Raw genomic sequence first — 17,843 nt, 5'->3', positions numbered from 1 at the left:
TGGGAACTAGAGAACTAATCACACAAAAGCTGGGAGACCTTCCTATGAAATAAGGGTATACTTTAGGGCATGGACATTGTGACATCAATTCTGGCAGTTGCGAGGATGCTTGTTTTGTTTTTTGATATATTTTTATTGATTTCAGAGAGGAAGGGAGAGGGAGAAAAAGATGGAAACATCAATAATGAGAGAGAATCATTGATCCGCTGCCTCCTGCACGCCCCCTACTGGGGATCGAGCCTGCAACCCTGGCATGTGCCCTTGACCAGAATCGAACCCGGGACCCTTTAGCCTATAGGCTGATGCTCTATCCACTGAGCCAAACCAGCTAGGGTCCCAAGGATGCTTTTATTTCCTTCTTGGTTCTTATTTATACTTCAGACTGTTGAATTTGTCAAATATTTGACTTTTGATTAAAAAAAGGAAAGGTTTCCCTACGTATTTATGTATATAAAAACAAGAACAGGTTCATTCAATCACTGAACAGATTCAGTGGCGACATTACATCTTGACATCAGACTAAACCTTCACAATTTAAAACCTGTTATCAAAGAGAAGACAATTTGAGATGGGTTCCCTTTTGAATAGTTAACATGTTACCAAAAAGCTGGAAACAAAATCAGATCTTGTTTATACATGAGAGATGACCAAGACCAGCACACAGGAATAAAATATAGCTTTGTAGTTCAAAGCTGTATTGCTCATAACCTTGTATTTCTGTTACAAAGAGCTTTTATCAACTTACCTTACTCATTAACCTCCTTCACATCTCTATGCTCCTGTCCCTTAAGTCAAAATCTCCACCTGGCTCATGGGGTTTGGTAACCACAAAGTGTGGGGAAGGCAAACACAATTGGCAAGAAAGAATCACAGAGCTTTTACTTTATTTTTCTTCAAGGGCCTTATGCTTTTGAACAGATGGAATTTCCACCTACCCACAACCAATCACCAGCTCCTAAACACTGGCCTGTTAATTAAATTTAGAGCCACCAGTCTGCATATTTTTAATTCTTTGAGGAAGAAAGAACTATTATTCACTGTCAGGTATAATGAGCTTTCCCATTTTTCAATAATGAATGCTATAACTAATTTATTAATCAAAGAAAAACTCTTTACATACAAACATTTTAGAATGCTTCAAAATTCATTATCTGTTCTCCACTCTAAACTTTAATGGGGAGTTGTATTTTAATTCTATCTTGTTTATATGTCCCAAATCAGTCACTATTATTTCTTATTTTATGCAATTAAGGCTTAGATTTATCTACATGTCTACCAATTATTTGTGTTTACTATTACTTCTTGTTATTCAACCCTTCCTTTTAAGTAGCCTATGTTCCATCCCCTCTTCTACTCCCTCTATTATAGCCCAGGCCAGGTGGCTCAGTTGGTTGGAGTGTTGTCCCGTACACCAAAACGGTTTTGGGGTTTCAGTTGGAGTGTACGGGAGGCAACTGATCAATGTTTCTCTCTCACATCAATGTTTCTCTTTCTCTCCCTTCCTCTCTCTTTAAAATCAATAAATATATACTCAGGTGAGGTTTTTTATTTTTTAAAAAAGTGGGATATAAACTCTTAAATCTCATTCCTTTATTGATATTCACTTTTTCCCCCTGTGATGCCTTCACACGTGTACTATTAAAAAAATAATCCTGGCCCTAGCCCATTTGGGTCAGTGGATAGAGCGTCGGCCTGCGGATGGAAGGGTCCAAGGTTCGATTCTGGTCAAGGGCACATGCCTGAGTCACAAGCTCAATCCTCACTAGGTGGAGTGCAGGAGGCAGCCAATCCATGATTCTCTCTCATCAATGATGTTTCTATCTCTCTCCCTCTCCCTTCCTCTCTGAAATCAATAAAAATATATTTTTTAAAAAAATTTCATTTTAGCCCTGACCGGTTTGGCTCAGTGGATAGAGCGTCGGCCTGCGGACTCAAGGGTCCAGGTTCGATTCCGGCCAAGGGCATGTACCTTGGTTGCGGGCACATACCCAGTGGGGGGTGTGCAGGAGGCTGATCGATGTTTCTCTCTCATCGATGTTTCTAACTCTCTATTCCTCTCCCTTCCTCTCTGTGGAAAATCAATAAAATATGTTTAAAAAAAAAATTTCATTTTAAAAAGTTTAAGGAGCATTAAAAAAATTGATTGATTTTAGAGAGTAAGGAAGAGGAGAGAGAGAGAGAGAGAGAGAGAGAGAGAGAGAGGAACATCAATTTGTTGTTCATTTGTTTATTGATTCTTGTATGTACCCTGACTGGGGATCAAATCCACAACGTTGGTGTATCAGGATGACACTCTAGCCAACTAAGCTACCTGGCCAGGGCCACTTAAAATTTTTTTAAGTCAACAAGTTTCTGTTAACCTTTAGCACAGTAGGTTTGGTAGCCATGAGTAATTTAGGGTCACAGATTATTTGACCAACAGTATAAATTTAATCATATGTTTGTCGATACATTTTTATTTTGTCAATTCCTTTTGCCATTATTGCCTTAACTGAAGTCACAAGTTACCATTACCACTGCTTCCTCCTGCTGGATAAAATGTAAAATATTTCCTATTAATGCTGGCTCTTCCTTCTAATGTTGTTCTTAGGTGGGATCATCTCATAAGGATTATCTTTCTCACATTTCAATAATTACCCTAAACTCTATTAGATATAGTACTGAATTTCATTTATAGAAATAAAACAAGCAATAAACATCATAATAAAGCTTCTATAAAAACACCCTTGAGAGAAAAATTAGTCATCGAATTACCTACAAAGAGCTTTGATTATCTCTATAGGGCCAGTTTTCAAGAAACAAAGTTTAGGAAAAGAGGCTTCTAATTTATTTGCCAAGGCTATAAGAACAATTGAATGGAAAATAGTAGCATATTAATATGCAAACAAAATGTGACCATCCTAATAGGAAGCCTCATGATATGACTGTTATCAACAAGGATCATTTCATACAAATTCCTTCAGTTCAATTTGTTACCAACCTACCTAAAAATTATTCCAGCACCAACTGGAACTACTAGGACATACGTAAAACCAGATTACTTTATTTTCTGACATTTCAATTAGGAGCAGTCAGAGAGGCTAAAAGATATGGCTGACTACCCTATAAAGACAGGAGAGATGTCAGATTTTGGCACATTCTCTAAAATTAGTTCATAAACGGCAGTTAAATATATACTAAAGCCTTGGTGTTTAGATTTCATTGAGGACCCATATGTATTAGTTAAATGTGTGCCTAACTTTAAAATATTAATGTACAGAATTAAGCTTATGATTCCATTACATAGCTATTGCTTTAAATACATGCAAACAGCTGAAAGTATAACTATGGTAGAATAGCCATTTTTTTAATAAGTGCAACCTTTTTTCTGGTTTAAATTCACCAGAAAGTTTCAAAAGTTCACTAAAGTAAATAAATTTTCAGTGAATTCACTATGAATTATTAGTCCAGGATTGTATAATTAGTAATTTTAAACAAAATCACGAAAGTTTATAGACGGGATATCACTTACTAGCTGTTCTGATTTTACACCATATAACTGGATGGTCTTGGCCACGTTTTTTGACACAGCTAATGTGAGGTTTGCGTCAACAGCAGCTACATTTAGCTCACTGGAGAAAACAAGAGCAGACTTTATTAGCAGCACTGTTCATGAGCAAAGTAAAGAACAACATATAACCCTAAAACCCACAAGCGATATAGTAATTCTCTTTATAGATTTCATTGATATCAAGAATTGCATTGTTTCAATTTCCCTCCTAAACTCAGCATTAGAAAACAAGTGCTTTGAGATGGCTTGGTTAATGACCAGTTTCTCATTAATGAAAGCATACCACTGTGGGTTTAGGCAGTGATTATGAGAGTAAATTGTGTACAGATTTTAAAAGGAGCACTCTGAATACTGATAAGTGCAATTAGAGACACTGCAAGGAAATGACAGCTCTTGAATGGAAATGATGACCTTGGAAGGACATGGGCTAAAAGTATAAATTAAAGGAGCTACATTAAGATATTCAGTTTCTAGAAATTATGCCAATTCATGCTATTTTGTGTGGCTCTGTAATTCTATCAAAAGCATAGCAAGAATTTAATTTTGAATTATTAAAGTATGTTTATTTTCAACTTTAACATTGAATTAATTGGGACAGCTGCGCTATCAACCAAAAAAAAAAAAAAAGTGAAAATACCAGGAGCTAAAAATTGCATGAAAACCCATACAGAGGCAGAAACCAGGAGAAGTAATTATTGATCTGAAAGAGCAGAATAAATTCGGCACCAGATTCTCTATATAAAGAAAATGAAGGACTCTGAAATAACACTAGTACATACTATGTGTGACAGAAATGCCTTTGCATACAATAGAGACATAATGTCTTTAATGTTCACTTTTAAACAATGGCATAAGTATGCTTCTGTAAGCTCCACATTATACTTGATTACAGCATTGTCAAGCTGCATAGAGGAAGGGGAGAGATGCTCCTTTAATATTTCCATAAGCAGGTCAAAGAGACCAAGCTGAAGCCAGGACTGTTTTTGTCACTACCATGCTACACAGCTAACAAATACATTAGGGTAAAAAAAACCTAGAGTCAGGACTTTGGAATGTCATGGTAAGTGTGGAGAGATTTGGGATAAAAATGCTGGGCAATGTAGATGCTTTATAGGAATATTTGTACCTGGAGAGATGCTTATGTAAATTATACCTGTGGCTTTTTAGTCTTATTCTCACATGCCTCAGAATCACTGTGATCAAATTTGTAGTCTAAAAGAATCTAGACATTTCTATACTGTCGTCCTGTATTGGTTAACTACTATTTTTACTCCTCAAAGTATTCATCTACAAATGTAAAAACCTACTGTTAAGACAATTTGTTAGCTATTATGGGAACTGAGATAGTTGCAGTTGCAAATTAATCTGGGTCAACTGTAAATTTCTGAAGGCAACATTATAATTACATTGTCTGCTAGCATCAGGTGGCACCTCTGCTAGGCTACCTTCCCTTTTGGGAATTTTAAAAGCTGCCACATTCACTTAGAAAACTTAAAATAGCAAACACAAGCAAGTCAGTGAGGATTATAATCCTGCATATGCCATGAAGTACTTTGTGAATTTAAGAAAAGAAACATTAATCTCTATGGTTTAGCTTCTCAATTTATAAAATTATTCCTATACTTTCCTGTGTAATTTACTATAGCATAAAGAATTTGCATCATTGACAAGATACAGAATAATTAGAATAGACTATTTTTTTTACAGTATTTAAAAAATGGTTTCATTAATTGGAATCTTAAGTACTTTATGTGCACTCATTCACTACAAAACTGTTGATATAACTGCAGGACTAATCTATGTATATAAAAGGCTAAGTGACTGTCCGTCTGTCCATCCATCCGACTGGCCAGTACATACGACACGCACTGGCAATTTAAAAATAAACATTAAAAAAAAATAAACAAACACTGACTTGCGATACATATAAAGCTCTTGCTGGTGCCAATCGCACCTGTGTGTTTCGATCTGTCATTGTTGATCGTGAATTTGGTTGACACTTCTATTATAGAGAAAGGGCGAATACAGATTAAAATATTTCTTCTAATTAATTTCCTTTCAATGTGCACAAATCCGTGCACTGGGCCACTAGTTACTTAAATAATTTAAGATAAATTAAAATATATTGCTTTCATACATGACTAACAAACATGGCAGGCATTTTAACAACATGCCATTAATTAAAAATACATACCTTGCTATAGTTTTAATAATACCTTCCAGTTCATCTGAAGAAGGAGGATTACGACCACCAGGGGGAAAAACCAAGTTGATAGGGTCAAAGAGTCGAGATAAGGACTTTGATAGATAAGCAGCCTCATAGGGTTGTATTGAGTCTTTTAAAGCCTTTTCTGGACTGTGGAAACAAAATGTATTAAAAATGAATTTAGGCTGCAAATGCCTTTCTTAAAAAGCAAATCTAAATAAAATGTAACTCTACATGCAGAAAAAACAGAAATTTTGTTTAAATATAAATAGAAATACATTTCATAATTAAACATTTATTAAGGACTAAATATTTTAATGTATACATAAATCCTAGGTATAAATATAACATACATCAATACCTACTGAAGTAAGTCTGTCATTTGAAACTCAAAGACTAACACTGTAAAATCTTCTTAATTTCTAATAGGGCTATACCTTTACTTAGCAAATCCTACCTTTACAGTGTCATATCTGCCGAGACCTGTTCCACTAGCTGTGATTTTCAACCTTTTTCTTCTCATGGCACACATGGACTAATTACTAAAATTCTGCAGCACACCAAAATATATATTTTTTGCTATTCTGACAAAAACAGAGGTATAACTTTTATTGATTTACTGGACAGCTGAACGACTTTCCAGTCATCATTCCGGACGTCCTTCTGGACAAAGCCATGGCGGCGGGAGCCAAAGCAGAGGCAGTTAGAGGCGATCAGGCAGGCAGGTGAGCAGTTAGGGGCGATGAGGCAGGCAGGCGAGTAGTTAGGGGCAATGAGGCAGGCAGGCAGAGTGGTTAGGGATGATCAGGCAGGCAGGCATGCCAGCAGTTAAGAGTCAGCGATCCCAGATTGCGAGAGGGTGCAGGCTGGGCTGAGGGACCGCCCCCCCCCTTCCTGTGCATGAATTTCATGCACTGGGCCTCTAGCACTTATATATAAGGATTTCTGGTACCAAGAACTAACCAATCAGATGCAACCTTATTATGAAACATGACCAATAAGATGCAACTCTATTATAGGACCTATATATTTATGGTTCAAGACAGGGCATTCACACTGGACAGCTATTTTGTGTGAGCTGTCGTCACTTTTTTATTTGACAATCTAAGGGAAAAGAGGTAAGTGTCCCTGACTAAATAGTCAGGTATTGCATGTTTTAAAAATTCTTGCAGTTGCTCTGGCTGGGTACTCAGTGGTTAGTGTGGTTTGATACATCAAAGTTGCAGGTTTGATCCCAGGTCAGGGAACATACAGGAATCAACCAATGAATGCATAAATAAGTGGAACAATCTCTCTCTCTCTCCCTTCTTCTCTCTCTAAAATCAATAAATAAGTAAAATTTAAAAAAAGAAGACTGTAGAGGTTTCCTTACAAAATGGAAAATTAAAAAATCTTGCGGTACACTGGTTGAAAATTGCTGCACTCGCTCAATCCTTTTCACCCATAGCTGGCACGTCCCATAAAGCTCACTGACTGGCAGAGAAGTATACATACAGGTCTAGGTTTTTATCTACCTTCCCATGCCCAAACTGTTACTAATAAGAATGAGGAGAAGCCAAAACCGGTTTGGCTCAGTGGATAGAGCGTCGGCCTGCGGACTGAAAGGTCCCAGGTTCAATTCCGGTCAAGGGCATGTACCTGGGTTGTGGGCACATCCCAGTGGGGGGTGTGCAGGAGGCAGCTTATCGATGTTTCTCCCTAATTGATGTTTCTAACTCTCTATTTCTCTCCCTTCCTCTCTGTAAAAAAATCAATAAAATATATTAAAAAAAAAAAAAGAGGAGAAAATAAAAAGTATTTGTTAACGTCCTACAATCACATAAATACTCCCCACTGGAGTTCTAAGCTAATTTGTTTTACAATATTCTTCACAAAAGAAAATGTAGCCTATTAAACACTTCTTTTCCTCCGTACTCTTCCTATGCCTTCAATTATTTGTGTTGATTTTCATTTAGCAGTCCAATTATTGAGTCTTAGAGTTTTCCTCTAACAATTATCAAATACATCATCCCTGTTTATGATCCTTTTACCAGCCCTACCATTCTCTTTTGCCCTGCCACTGTCTTTTTCTTTTTCTTAAATAAATACCCCTTCATCCTAAATATTAACCTTGAAAACAAATGACCTGCTACTTCATGTATACAAAGCCTGGCTTTCTCCTTTCCCACTCTTTCTGATCAACTGACAAGACCTAGATGTCAGAATGCTCTTGGCTCTGTGTCATAATTCCATGGTTATCAATTGATACTTTCTCATTCAATAAGTATTTCACTCGACACATATTTACTGGGAATACCGTGTACCAGGCCCTTTTTAAGTGCTGGGAAGATACAGATTTAAAATGCTTAAAACTCTAGTAAAGAAATATGTAGGCTGCCCTGACCAGTGTTACTTACTGGTTGGAGTTGCCCCTACACCAAAGGGTCGCAGGTTCGATTACTGGTCAAGGGCACACGCCTGTGTTGCAGTTCACTCCCTAACACCTGGTCGGGATGCGTGCAGGAGGCAACCAGTCGATGTGTCTCTTTCACACTGATGTTTCTCTCTCTGTCCTCTCCCTTCCACTCTCTCTGAAAAGTAATGGAGAAAATATCCTCAGGTAAGGATGAAAAAAAAGGAAATATGCAGGTAAAGTATAACAGATGAAGACAGAAAGACCACAATGGGAAAAGTGAAGAACTAGTGCCTAAATCTGTTAGAAGTAATCCTATACTGAAGTCTATGGCATCTCTTTAAACATCTTCTGTTTTTCCTTCTGTCATTTATTAACCGTAAGAAATGTCTTCCCCAACACAATGCAATATACAACATACAAGATGAAGTACTTTACTGTAGAATTGTACACCTGAAGCCTTTAATTCTATAAACCAATGTCAACCCAATTAAAAAAAAAAAGCATCTTCCCTCTTCCAAAGAAACGTTAGCCCTAGCACTCTTCCTGCTCTCCAGTGCTCTAAGGGTCCTTGGGGGCTACTATGTCAAACAGGTAACTTTTTTCACTTATTTCTGTTCTGTGCCAGGAATCCATCTACCTTTATTTTATCTCTACTATGGAGCTTCCTTATACCTGAGCCAACATTCTGAACTGCTGCAACTCTAAGATCTCTAAGATTGGGAACTTTTCCACACTCCGACTCTCCTCTATTTCCCTCCCTCCTACAAATACTATTAAGCCTTTACAATTTGTCAAGGACCTCCAAAATGTAGGAAATGTAGCTATGAAGTCAGCTCAAAAATTCTGTCCTCAAAGTTTACATGCTATTGAAAGTGATACTAAATAAATAAATAAAATTTAAATGAGTTAAGTATGGAATAAACCTGTCTATTGTGGTCTTTCTGAGTTAATCCTACTTGGAGTTTACAGAGCTTCCTAGATAATATAAACGTTATATTATTATTTTATATATAATAAAGAGGTAATATGCAAATTGACCATCACACCCTAAGATGGTCACCAACATGTGGTTACAAGATGGCCGGCAGGGGAGGGCAGTTGTGGGTGATCAGGCCAACAGGGGAGGGCAGTTGGGGGCTATCAGGCCTGCAGGGGAGGGCAGTTGGGGCAATTGGGCCCACAGGGGAGGGAGGGCAGTTGGGAGGGACCAGGCCTGCAGGGGAGGGCAGTTGGGGGCGACCAGACCTGCAGGGGAGGACAGTTAGGGGTGATCAGGCCGGCAGGGGAGGGCAGTTAGAGGCAACCAGGCCTGGAGGGGAGGGCAATTAGAGGCAACCAGGCCAGCAGGGGAGGGCAGTTAGGGGCAATCAGGCCAGCAGGGGAGCAGTTAGGTGTCGGTCAGACTGGCAGGGGAGTGGTTAGGGGCAATCAGGAGGTAGGCAGGTGAGCAGTTGGGAGCCAGTAGTCCCGAATGTGAGAGGGATGTTCGACTGCCAGATTAGGCCCAATCCCTGTTGGATTGAGCCCAAACCGGCAGTCAGACATCCTCCGAGGAGTTTCAGATTAGAGAGGGTGCAGGCTGGGCTGAGGGACACCCCCTCCCCCAGTGCATGAATTTCGTGCACTGGGCCTCTAGCTTTTCAATAAAATCTGTAACTGCGCAGAAACTCCATTTCTTTAACATGACACTTTCTCCTTTCTATCCATCCACTCCCTTAATCATTAAGCCCTTAAGACATCAGATTCTGGAGAGCATTAAACTGTCTTAAGAAAAAGCCTCAAGTAACACCTTACTCTAGTGAAGCAGGGAAGCATCCTGAGGTCCTCTTAGCCTACATTTCCTGGCATGAACCACTATTTCAAAAGCGAGGGGAAGATTTATTAAGACTTCAGTATTTTCATGGTACCACAATAAGGTAGAGTTGCCACTCCTTGAGTGGTGCTTGGGCACACTTCTTCTTTTTTTAAAAAATATATTTTATTATTTTTTACAGACAGGAAGGGAGAGGGATAGAGAGTTAGAAACATCGATGAGAGAGAAACATCGATCAGCTGCCTCCTGCACATTCCCTACTGGGTATGTGCCCGCAATCAAGGTACATGCCTTTGACCGGAATCGAACCTGGGACCCTTGAGTTCGCAGGCTGACCCTCTGTCCACTGAGCCAAACTGGTTAGGGCTGGGCACACTTCTTGATCTCATTTGCCTGAAACTGGCCTCAGCTATGGGAAGCTGTTAGCAGGATGAGCCCTGCAATTGGGAGGTGGGGGCTGTAGATGAAAAAAAGAACTTCTATGGAAAGTAATTTCACCGAGTACTCTGATCATTAATTCCTAATTGGGCTGGTCATGGTGAGTATTCATGCCTTAGGCCTATAACTTCTTTGGGGAAACATATTAAACCAGCCCTGTCCATTTTTCTAGATTAACACATTTCTGAAATACCAGAAGTAGTACCCCTCAAAAGGAGGTATCAACCCTCAAGAGAGCACATAATCTCATTAACTATCCTGTAATCTAATGCCCACCCTACTTTCTCCAATCCTCCTTAATTTCAAATGCATAAAAAAAACTGTCAATCTGTTATTCTCTAGAGCATTTGAGATCTTGTTTCCTGGCATATGTTATCAATTATCAATTTGGCTCAAATAAACTCTTATAAAAATTCTCCAAAGATCTGGAAGTTTATCAAGTTGACAGGGCAAAGAGAGCCTTTTGTTCTTTGTTGCTGCAGTCTCAAGTAGAGTGTATGCATTGCTGAGATGGGAGAATGGAGGGAAGAAACAGTTTTGGCTCAAATATCACAGGCTCTTCAATAAATTCTTTCTTACTGAATTTTCATAGATTTCGAGTAAATGATTTGTCATTTGCTGTTTGCTTTTAGGGCCATTTCCAGAGGCTTTACATTGTTATTTTTAGTCCTAACCAGTTTCACTGGAGAGTGAGGTCAGTGGAGTAGTAACCAGTCAGAAGCCGATCTTCTGCTATTGTGTCATTAATCAATTCTAATGATGCGTTTGTGTCTACCATTCCACACCTAGGCCTCCAAAACCTTTATTTTGCTATGTTAAGAAAGCAATTATCAGTCCTCACCTTCAACTTTTCTGTAGTATATGACACAGTTAACTGATCTTCCTTAAACTTAAATTAAATTCATTCTTTGGGGTCCCACACTACTGTGAGTTTTTCTCCTCTATAATCATTTTCTTGCTTAGCCTCCATTGCAGGCTGCCATCCCTCTGGCCAATCTATGAATTTTGGAGAACCTGTTTTGGGCCAGAGTTCTCGTTTACCTTTATATATATCTTCCCTATGCCATCTCCTCCAATTCCATGATTTTTAAAAATGGTTATAATGATGACTCCCAAATATGTATTTCTAGCCTTGATTCACATTCAACTACCTTTTCAACAACTCTATTTGCATTTTCAATTCAACAGTTTCAAAAGTAAATTCAGCACTATTTCATAAAAGAAACGTCTTCCCTTCTTAACAGTCTTCTCCCAAACTTATTCAAGTATATCCCTGGTTCTTTTCCTCTCAAATCAAATTTATTGGCTTGACCTCTAAACTATATATTTTTTGTTATTGTTAATCCTCATCTGAAGATTTTCTTTCAACTGATTTTTAGAGTGGGAGGGAGGGAAAGTGGAAGGAGGGAGAGAGAAACATCGATGTGAGAGGGTCACATCAATTGGTTGCCTGCACACGCCCCAACTGGAACTGGAAATCAAATCTGTAACCCAGTTATGTATCTCTGACCGAGATATAATTCAACCACAATATTTTTTTTAAGTGAAAGAAACAAACATTTAAAATCACCCATGAAAAATCCAATGTTTTTCTTACAAGGTAGGTGATAACAATCTGTTATCTGAGTCAGTCTCCTCACTATAAATATGATTCTAGTGTTTAAAGGTGTGCAAATCAATTGATTTGGTACGCAAATAAAAATTTTAAAATAATACTCTTTTTCAACACAGGAGGAAAAGGTGGCTGCTTTAAACTTGAGATGTATGTTGTTTTCCAATGTGGCTCCTAAACATGAGTGATCTAAGAGATTTTCAGGTTTAATTTTGCATGTGTTCAATTTTTCCCTACCAGAGAACCTATTCCAGCATAAGATTAAGACAAAATCTTAACATGCCAACAAACAGGTTTGCTTAAACAAACATACTCATAATCTGGCTTTTTTGGTATGAATATGTCTTGTGTATCATCTTCCATGTGTTGTAAGTCAACATAGAGGTCTGTGGTTCCACTTGCATTAAATTTTCCTTGAATATTTTGGCTGTACTGTTGAAGACGCTTCCATAAGTCATTATAAAGACGCAATAATTTAGGGTATTCTCCTTCAAATGCCTGTTTCAAAAACATAGAAGCTGCCAAGCAAAACAATAAATGCATTAGATAAATGATAAAACAAAATGTAGCTAGAAGTTTCTTTTGTATATGAAGATGATGGGACAAACAGCTTACATTACAGGTCAAACCAAAGGTGTATTCCAAAGAGGCCATTTAAATAATTCTGGTATAGTTTTATTAACCAATGTAAACCCAATAAATGCAATTTAAAATAAATAAAATAATGCTATCCTGGCCAACTTGGCTCAGGGTTTAGAGCATCAGCCTGTGGACCAAAGGGTTGTGGGTTCGATTCTCAGTCAAGGGCACATACTTTGTTTGCAGGCTTGATCCCGGGCACAGGTCAGGGCCCGTGCGGGAGACAAACAATTGGTGTGTCTCTCTCATATCAATGTTTTTCTCTCCACACCGCCCCCCAACCCCTTCCACTCTCTAAAAATCAATAGAAAAATATTATTGGGTGAGGATTTTTTTTTTAAATTCAGCAAATCTAGTCCATGAATATATAAAAAGAATAATACATTATGACCAAGAGGGATTTATCCTAAGAACTCTGATATCAATCAGTGTGACTCTGTAACAGGGAATAAAAAGTTTATACAACTCTGACAAACCATGAAATTGAATTAGAATAAAACGTACTAACAAACAGATAAAAGGAACTGACCCATACTGACAGTTTCCTTATAAGCATACTAGATGCCTGGTGCATGAAAATTTGTGCAGTTGGGGGGTGGGGGTGGGGGGAGGAGTCCTTCAGCCCAGCCTGTGCCCTCTCACAGTCCAGGAGCCCTCGGGGGATGTCCGACTGACAGCTTAGGCCTGCTCTCTGCAGCCTACCGGCTGTTACGCTGTTCAGTCAATTTGCATATTAGCCTTTTATTATATGCTAGGGCCTGGTGCATGAAATTTGTGCACAGAGGGAAGGGGATGTTGGCCTGCACCCTCTCCAATCTGGGACCCCTAGGAGGATGTGCGACTGCCGGTTTAGGCCAGCCCAATCGACCCCAATGGCCCTCCCCTGCCAGCCCGATCACCCCCAACTGCCCTCCCCTGCCGGCCATATTGTGGTGGCCATCTTGTGATAACATGGAGGTGGCCATCTTGTGACGACGTGGGGTGGCCATCTTGTGACATCGCGCAATGCCACCTAGGCTTTTATTATATAGGAAGATTGCAGGCATCGGCAGTTCCAGTTCCTCTTGTATAAGAAATGGCCTTGACCATGACTTCAGTTGACAGAGGTTACCCAACTGCAGGAATTTGGCTAGAACTCACCAGTTCAAGCACACTGACACTAAAGATCCATATCTGGACCAGCAAGGATACTGCCTGCCTGTCCACAGCCCCTCCTCCTGATCTCTTTGTTCTGCATTTCCTCTCCCTCGCTATAAAAACCCCTGCTTGCACTGAGATGCTAAGATGGGCTTTGGACAAGAGTCTCCCATCTTCTCAAGATGCCAGCACTCCAATAAATCCCTTTCCTTTTTCACTAGCATCTGTCTCACGAGTTTGGTTTTCGTAGTGGTAGGCAGTCAAACCTTGGTTCTGGTTACAATTCATCATATTAACAAACTAAGATGAAAAGCATGTGATCATAATAAATAAATGCAGAAAAAGCATCAGGTTGGTGAACAAATATTATTACCTGGAAATTATGACAGAAAACTAACAGACACAAAGCTTAGAAATCATCCTGGAAATAACTATCACCCAAAGATAATTAAAGCAGCAGATTTCATATACGGAATATTTTGAATCTTCATTGTGATAGGTTCAGGCGCCTCATCTTTTAAATAAAGTACATTCATTTTTTGTCAAATCCCTGGATTATATTTTATTATATCCAGATCTTCTTTTTCTAAACATGAACATTTATAATCAGAAAGAACATGTTCCTAGCTAGAAAAATTTCCCTTTAGATATTTTCTTCCAAAATTCTACTTACTTAGACAATCTGTTACATTGTATAGACTCTTCACTCTACAGATGGTTGAATTTCCTTAATATTTTGTGTCTATAATTTTAAGTACTATAGTACACATCAGGAACTGTATGTGCTCTATAAATGGCAGCTGCTTTACAAACAACTTAACTTTGAAGTTCTCACAAAGGTAGTTACTAAAATAATAATGCTATTAGTAGTAACAGACCACTCAGAATGTGAAATATCAATGAGATTTTTGCTTAAAAATATTATACTTCTTCTCAGTAGTTTCTTTGACTACACAAGTCAGATAGGTCCCCTAAGATAAGAACTGAAAAGCATGACTGGCTTTGGCAATTAAGAGGTAGGTCACTGCTTACTTTAATGAGGACAATTTCAATAGAATGGTGGGATATAACTATAGTGCACCTACTTGAGAGATTAACAGTATGAAAATGAAGATGAAGTTTGGATAAAAAGAGGAGAGATTAAATAGTAACTAAAGAGAAAACCTCTAGTTTTGTTTTTAGTTTTATTAAGGTAATTTGAATAGGTTTCTAATTCAGGGGGAAAATATTTTTTAAAAGGAGAAATGCAAGCCTGGCCAGCATGGCTCAGTGGTTGAGTGTCGACCTATGAAACAGGAGGTCACAATTTGATTCCCAGTCAGGACACATGCCCGGCTTGTGGGCTCGATCCCCAGTGTGGGGCATGCAGGAGGCAGCCAATAAATGATTCTCTCTCATCACTGATGTTTCTCTCTCTCCCTCTCTCTTCCCCTCTGAAATAAATTATATATATATATATATATATATATATATATATATATATATATTTTTTTTTTTTTTTTTTTTTTAAGGGGCAAATGCAAGATAGAAAAAAAAAAAAGTTCAGTTGGTTAGAGCATCATCCCGATACACCACGGTGGGTTTGATCTTGTGTCAGGGCACATACAAGAAGCAACCAATGAATGTATAAATAAGTGGAACAACAAATCAATGTTTCTTTCTTTCTCATTCTTTCTTCTACCTACATTCCTTGTTCTAAAATCAATGAATAAAAATTTAAAAAAAGAGAGAGAGAGAAGTATGAAGGATATTGCTGAGACAATGGGGTAACAACGCAGAACCAGCCAGCTCCAGATTGCTGGAAGCAGAGCCTCTCCTCCCACTTCTGACTCTCTGGAAAACTTGTCTTCATTAACTTAAAATTAACTTAAAACTTGTCTTCATTGACTATAACAGCTTGAAGATTTTAAAAAGGTTTTTAAAGTGATAAAATACAGTTTTAATGAATGCCTGAGAACATAAATGGACTTTTACATTTGCTTTCTTTTATTCTAAAAACTGAGGTTTTATTAAATTTTGTAATTATGCTTACATATTTTGTAGGCATATTTACTCTTGTATTTTCTTACTGGTTTATGAGTAATCAGCTTACAATGTGAAGAAAACTTCAGGATGATAACTGGTCTCATTACTTTCATCATGAAGTTAGGAACTAGTAAAAATGTATTTATATAATACTACACCTGAATATTTTAAAAACTACCTCCTAAAATAATTTATGAATTTTAACTTTCAAGCACACATGTCAGACTCTAAAAATGCTCATTTCACTGAACAACTCTGAGTAATTACTGAATCAAAGACATAGATATATAGATGTTATTTCACTATTCTTTTAACATTTCATATGTTTGGGGGGAAAAATAAGGTGACAATAGCATGCAGCTAAATACTGCCTGTAGAAAAAAAATTAGCATAAACACTTAAATTAGAAAAGCAAAGTTTAAATTAATAATCTAAACTTTAAATTAGAAAAGCAAAGTTTAAATTAATAATCTAAACTTAGGTTTAATAAACAAGAAAATGAGCAAATCAAACCCAAAGCAAATAAATGAAAATACATAATATACATAAGAGCAGAAATCAATAAAATAGAAAATAGAGAAAAATCAATGAAACCAAATATTGGTTTCTGAGAAGATGAATAAAATTAATAAACCTCTACTCATAATTATTAGGAAAAAATAGATGAAACTAATGTGAGATGGAACATCACATCAGATTCCACAGACATGCAAAGGGTAATAAGGAAGCATACAGCAACTTTATTCCCATAAATCAGAAAACCTCAACAAACTGTAAAAAGGCTTTGAAAGACATAAACTACCAAAGCTCATTCAAGAAGAAATAATTGAAATAATCCTATACTTATGAAAGAAGTTGAATTTGTAGTTAAAACCTTCCCACAGAGAAAATTCCAGGCCCATATAACTTCTTTGGTGAATTCGACCAAAGATTGATTTAAGGAAAAAATAATACTAATTCTACACAAACTGCTTGAAAAACTGAAGAGGAGGAAATACTTCCCAACGTATTTTCTGAGGTATTCATTACCCTGACACTAAAACTGGAAAAAGAAATTACAAGAAAACTTGCCTGGAGCCGGTCCATGCTTGCTGTTTCAAGGGGACTGGCATATATGGCATACTGTTCTTAATATGTTTGCTCACCTTCTTGGCACTATGTGTTTTAACCAAGGTCTCTGAGAAAGGGTGTTTCCCCAGGTAGGGATTTTCCCCTGAAGTTAGGGAGGGAATAAAACCTCTTAACTAAGTGCCAGGCGGGTAATTAATCACTTTAACTATGAACAATCATGCTTAAACTACATAATCTTTACTCCCTGGAATGGAGATAAGAAACGCCCTAACCTTTATAATAGAGATTGATAGGATTGAATCAACTGGTATAAATACAGATGTAATAAGACAGCAAGACTCAGAACTTAGAACACAGAACTTAGAAGACAGAACCAGGAGGCACAGAACCTACACAGAACGTTCACTAGAGACAGAAGAACTTCGCTGGAGAGAACATGGCAAAAGATCCTGGACAGAAACTGGCATCAGAACCTAGAGACAGAACCTAGCGAGAGAACATGGCAAAAGATCCTGGACTGAACCTGACTACAGAAATTGGCAAGAGAACCTGACTAGAACTTGGTGACTGAACCTGGCTGGAGAACCTGGACAGAACCTGGCTGGAGAACCTAGCGAGGGAACATGGCTACAGAACCTGGCTGGAGAATCTGGAGAACCTAGCAAGAGAACATGGACACAGAACCTGGCTGGAGATCCTGGCTAGAGATCCTGGCTAGGCTGCTGATCAACTGAACGCTGTCTCTGTGTCATTCCTTCTTCGCCGACTCCATCCACACCTTTGGGGACCCCTTGACCTGCTGGGGTTGGACTCCGGCAAAAACTGAAGATCAAAGGCTTTTTTTTTTTTTTAGCAATTTAAACCCAACAACATGTAAAGCGGATAATGAATCATGACCATGTGAGTTTTATCCAAGAATGTAAGTCAGGTTCAAAACTTGAAAAGTCAACATAATTC

General features: G+C 38.1%; 1 protein-coding gene across 4 annotated transcripts in view; it reads right to left on the bottom strand.

Moving 5' to 3' along the window:
* Positions 1–17,843, bottom strand: part of COG5 (component of oligomeric golgi complex 5) — a 193,512-nt gene that overhangs the window by 51,200 nt on the left and 124,469 nt on the right. For all 4 annotated transcript variants that reach the window (XM_036327523.1, XM_036327526.1, XM_036327525.1 and 1 more), the window contains 3 exons: positions 12,328–12,532; positions 5,745–5,906; positions 3,512–3,611 (listed from right to left, as the gene is read on the bottom strand). In XM_036327523.1, coding sequence (XP_036183416.1) covers positions 3,512–3,611; positions 5,745–5,906; positions 12,328–12,532 — 467 coding nt within the window. The remainder of the gene's footprint in view (positions 1–3,511; positions 3,612–5,744; positions 5,907–12,327; positions 12,533–17,843) is intronic.

This window comes from Myotis myotis, unplaced genomic scaffold, assembly GCF_014108235.1.
Source record: "Myotis myotis isolate mMyoMyo1 unplaced genomic scaffold, mMyoMyo1.p scaffold_m19_p_11, whole genome shotgun sequence".
Lineage (NCBI taxonomy): Eukaryota > Metazoa > Chordata > Mammalia > Chiroptera > Vespertilionidae > Myotis > Myotis myotis.
Note: the sequence above shows the minus strand (reverse complement) of the source record. Positions and strands in the feature narration are given on the sequence as shown.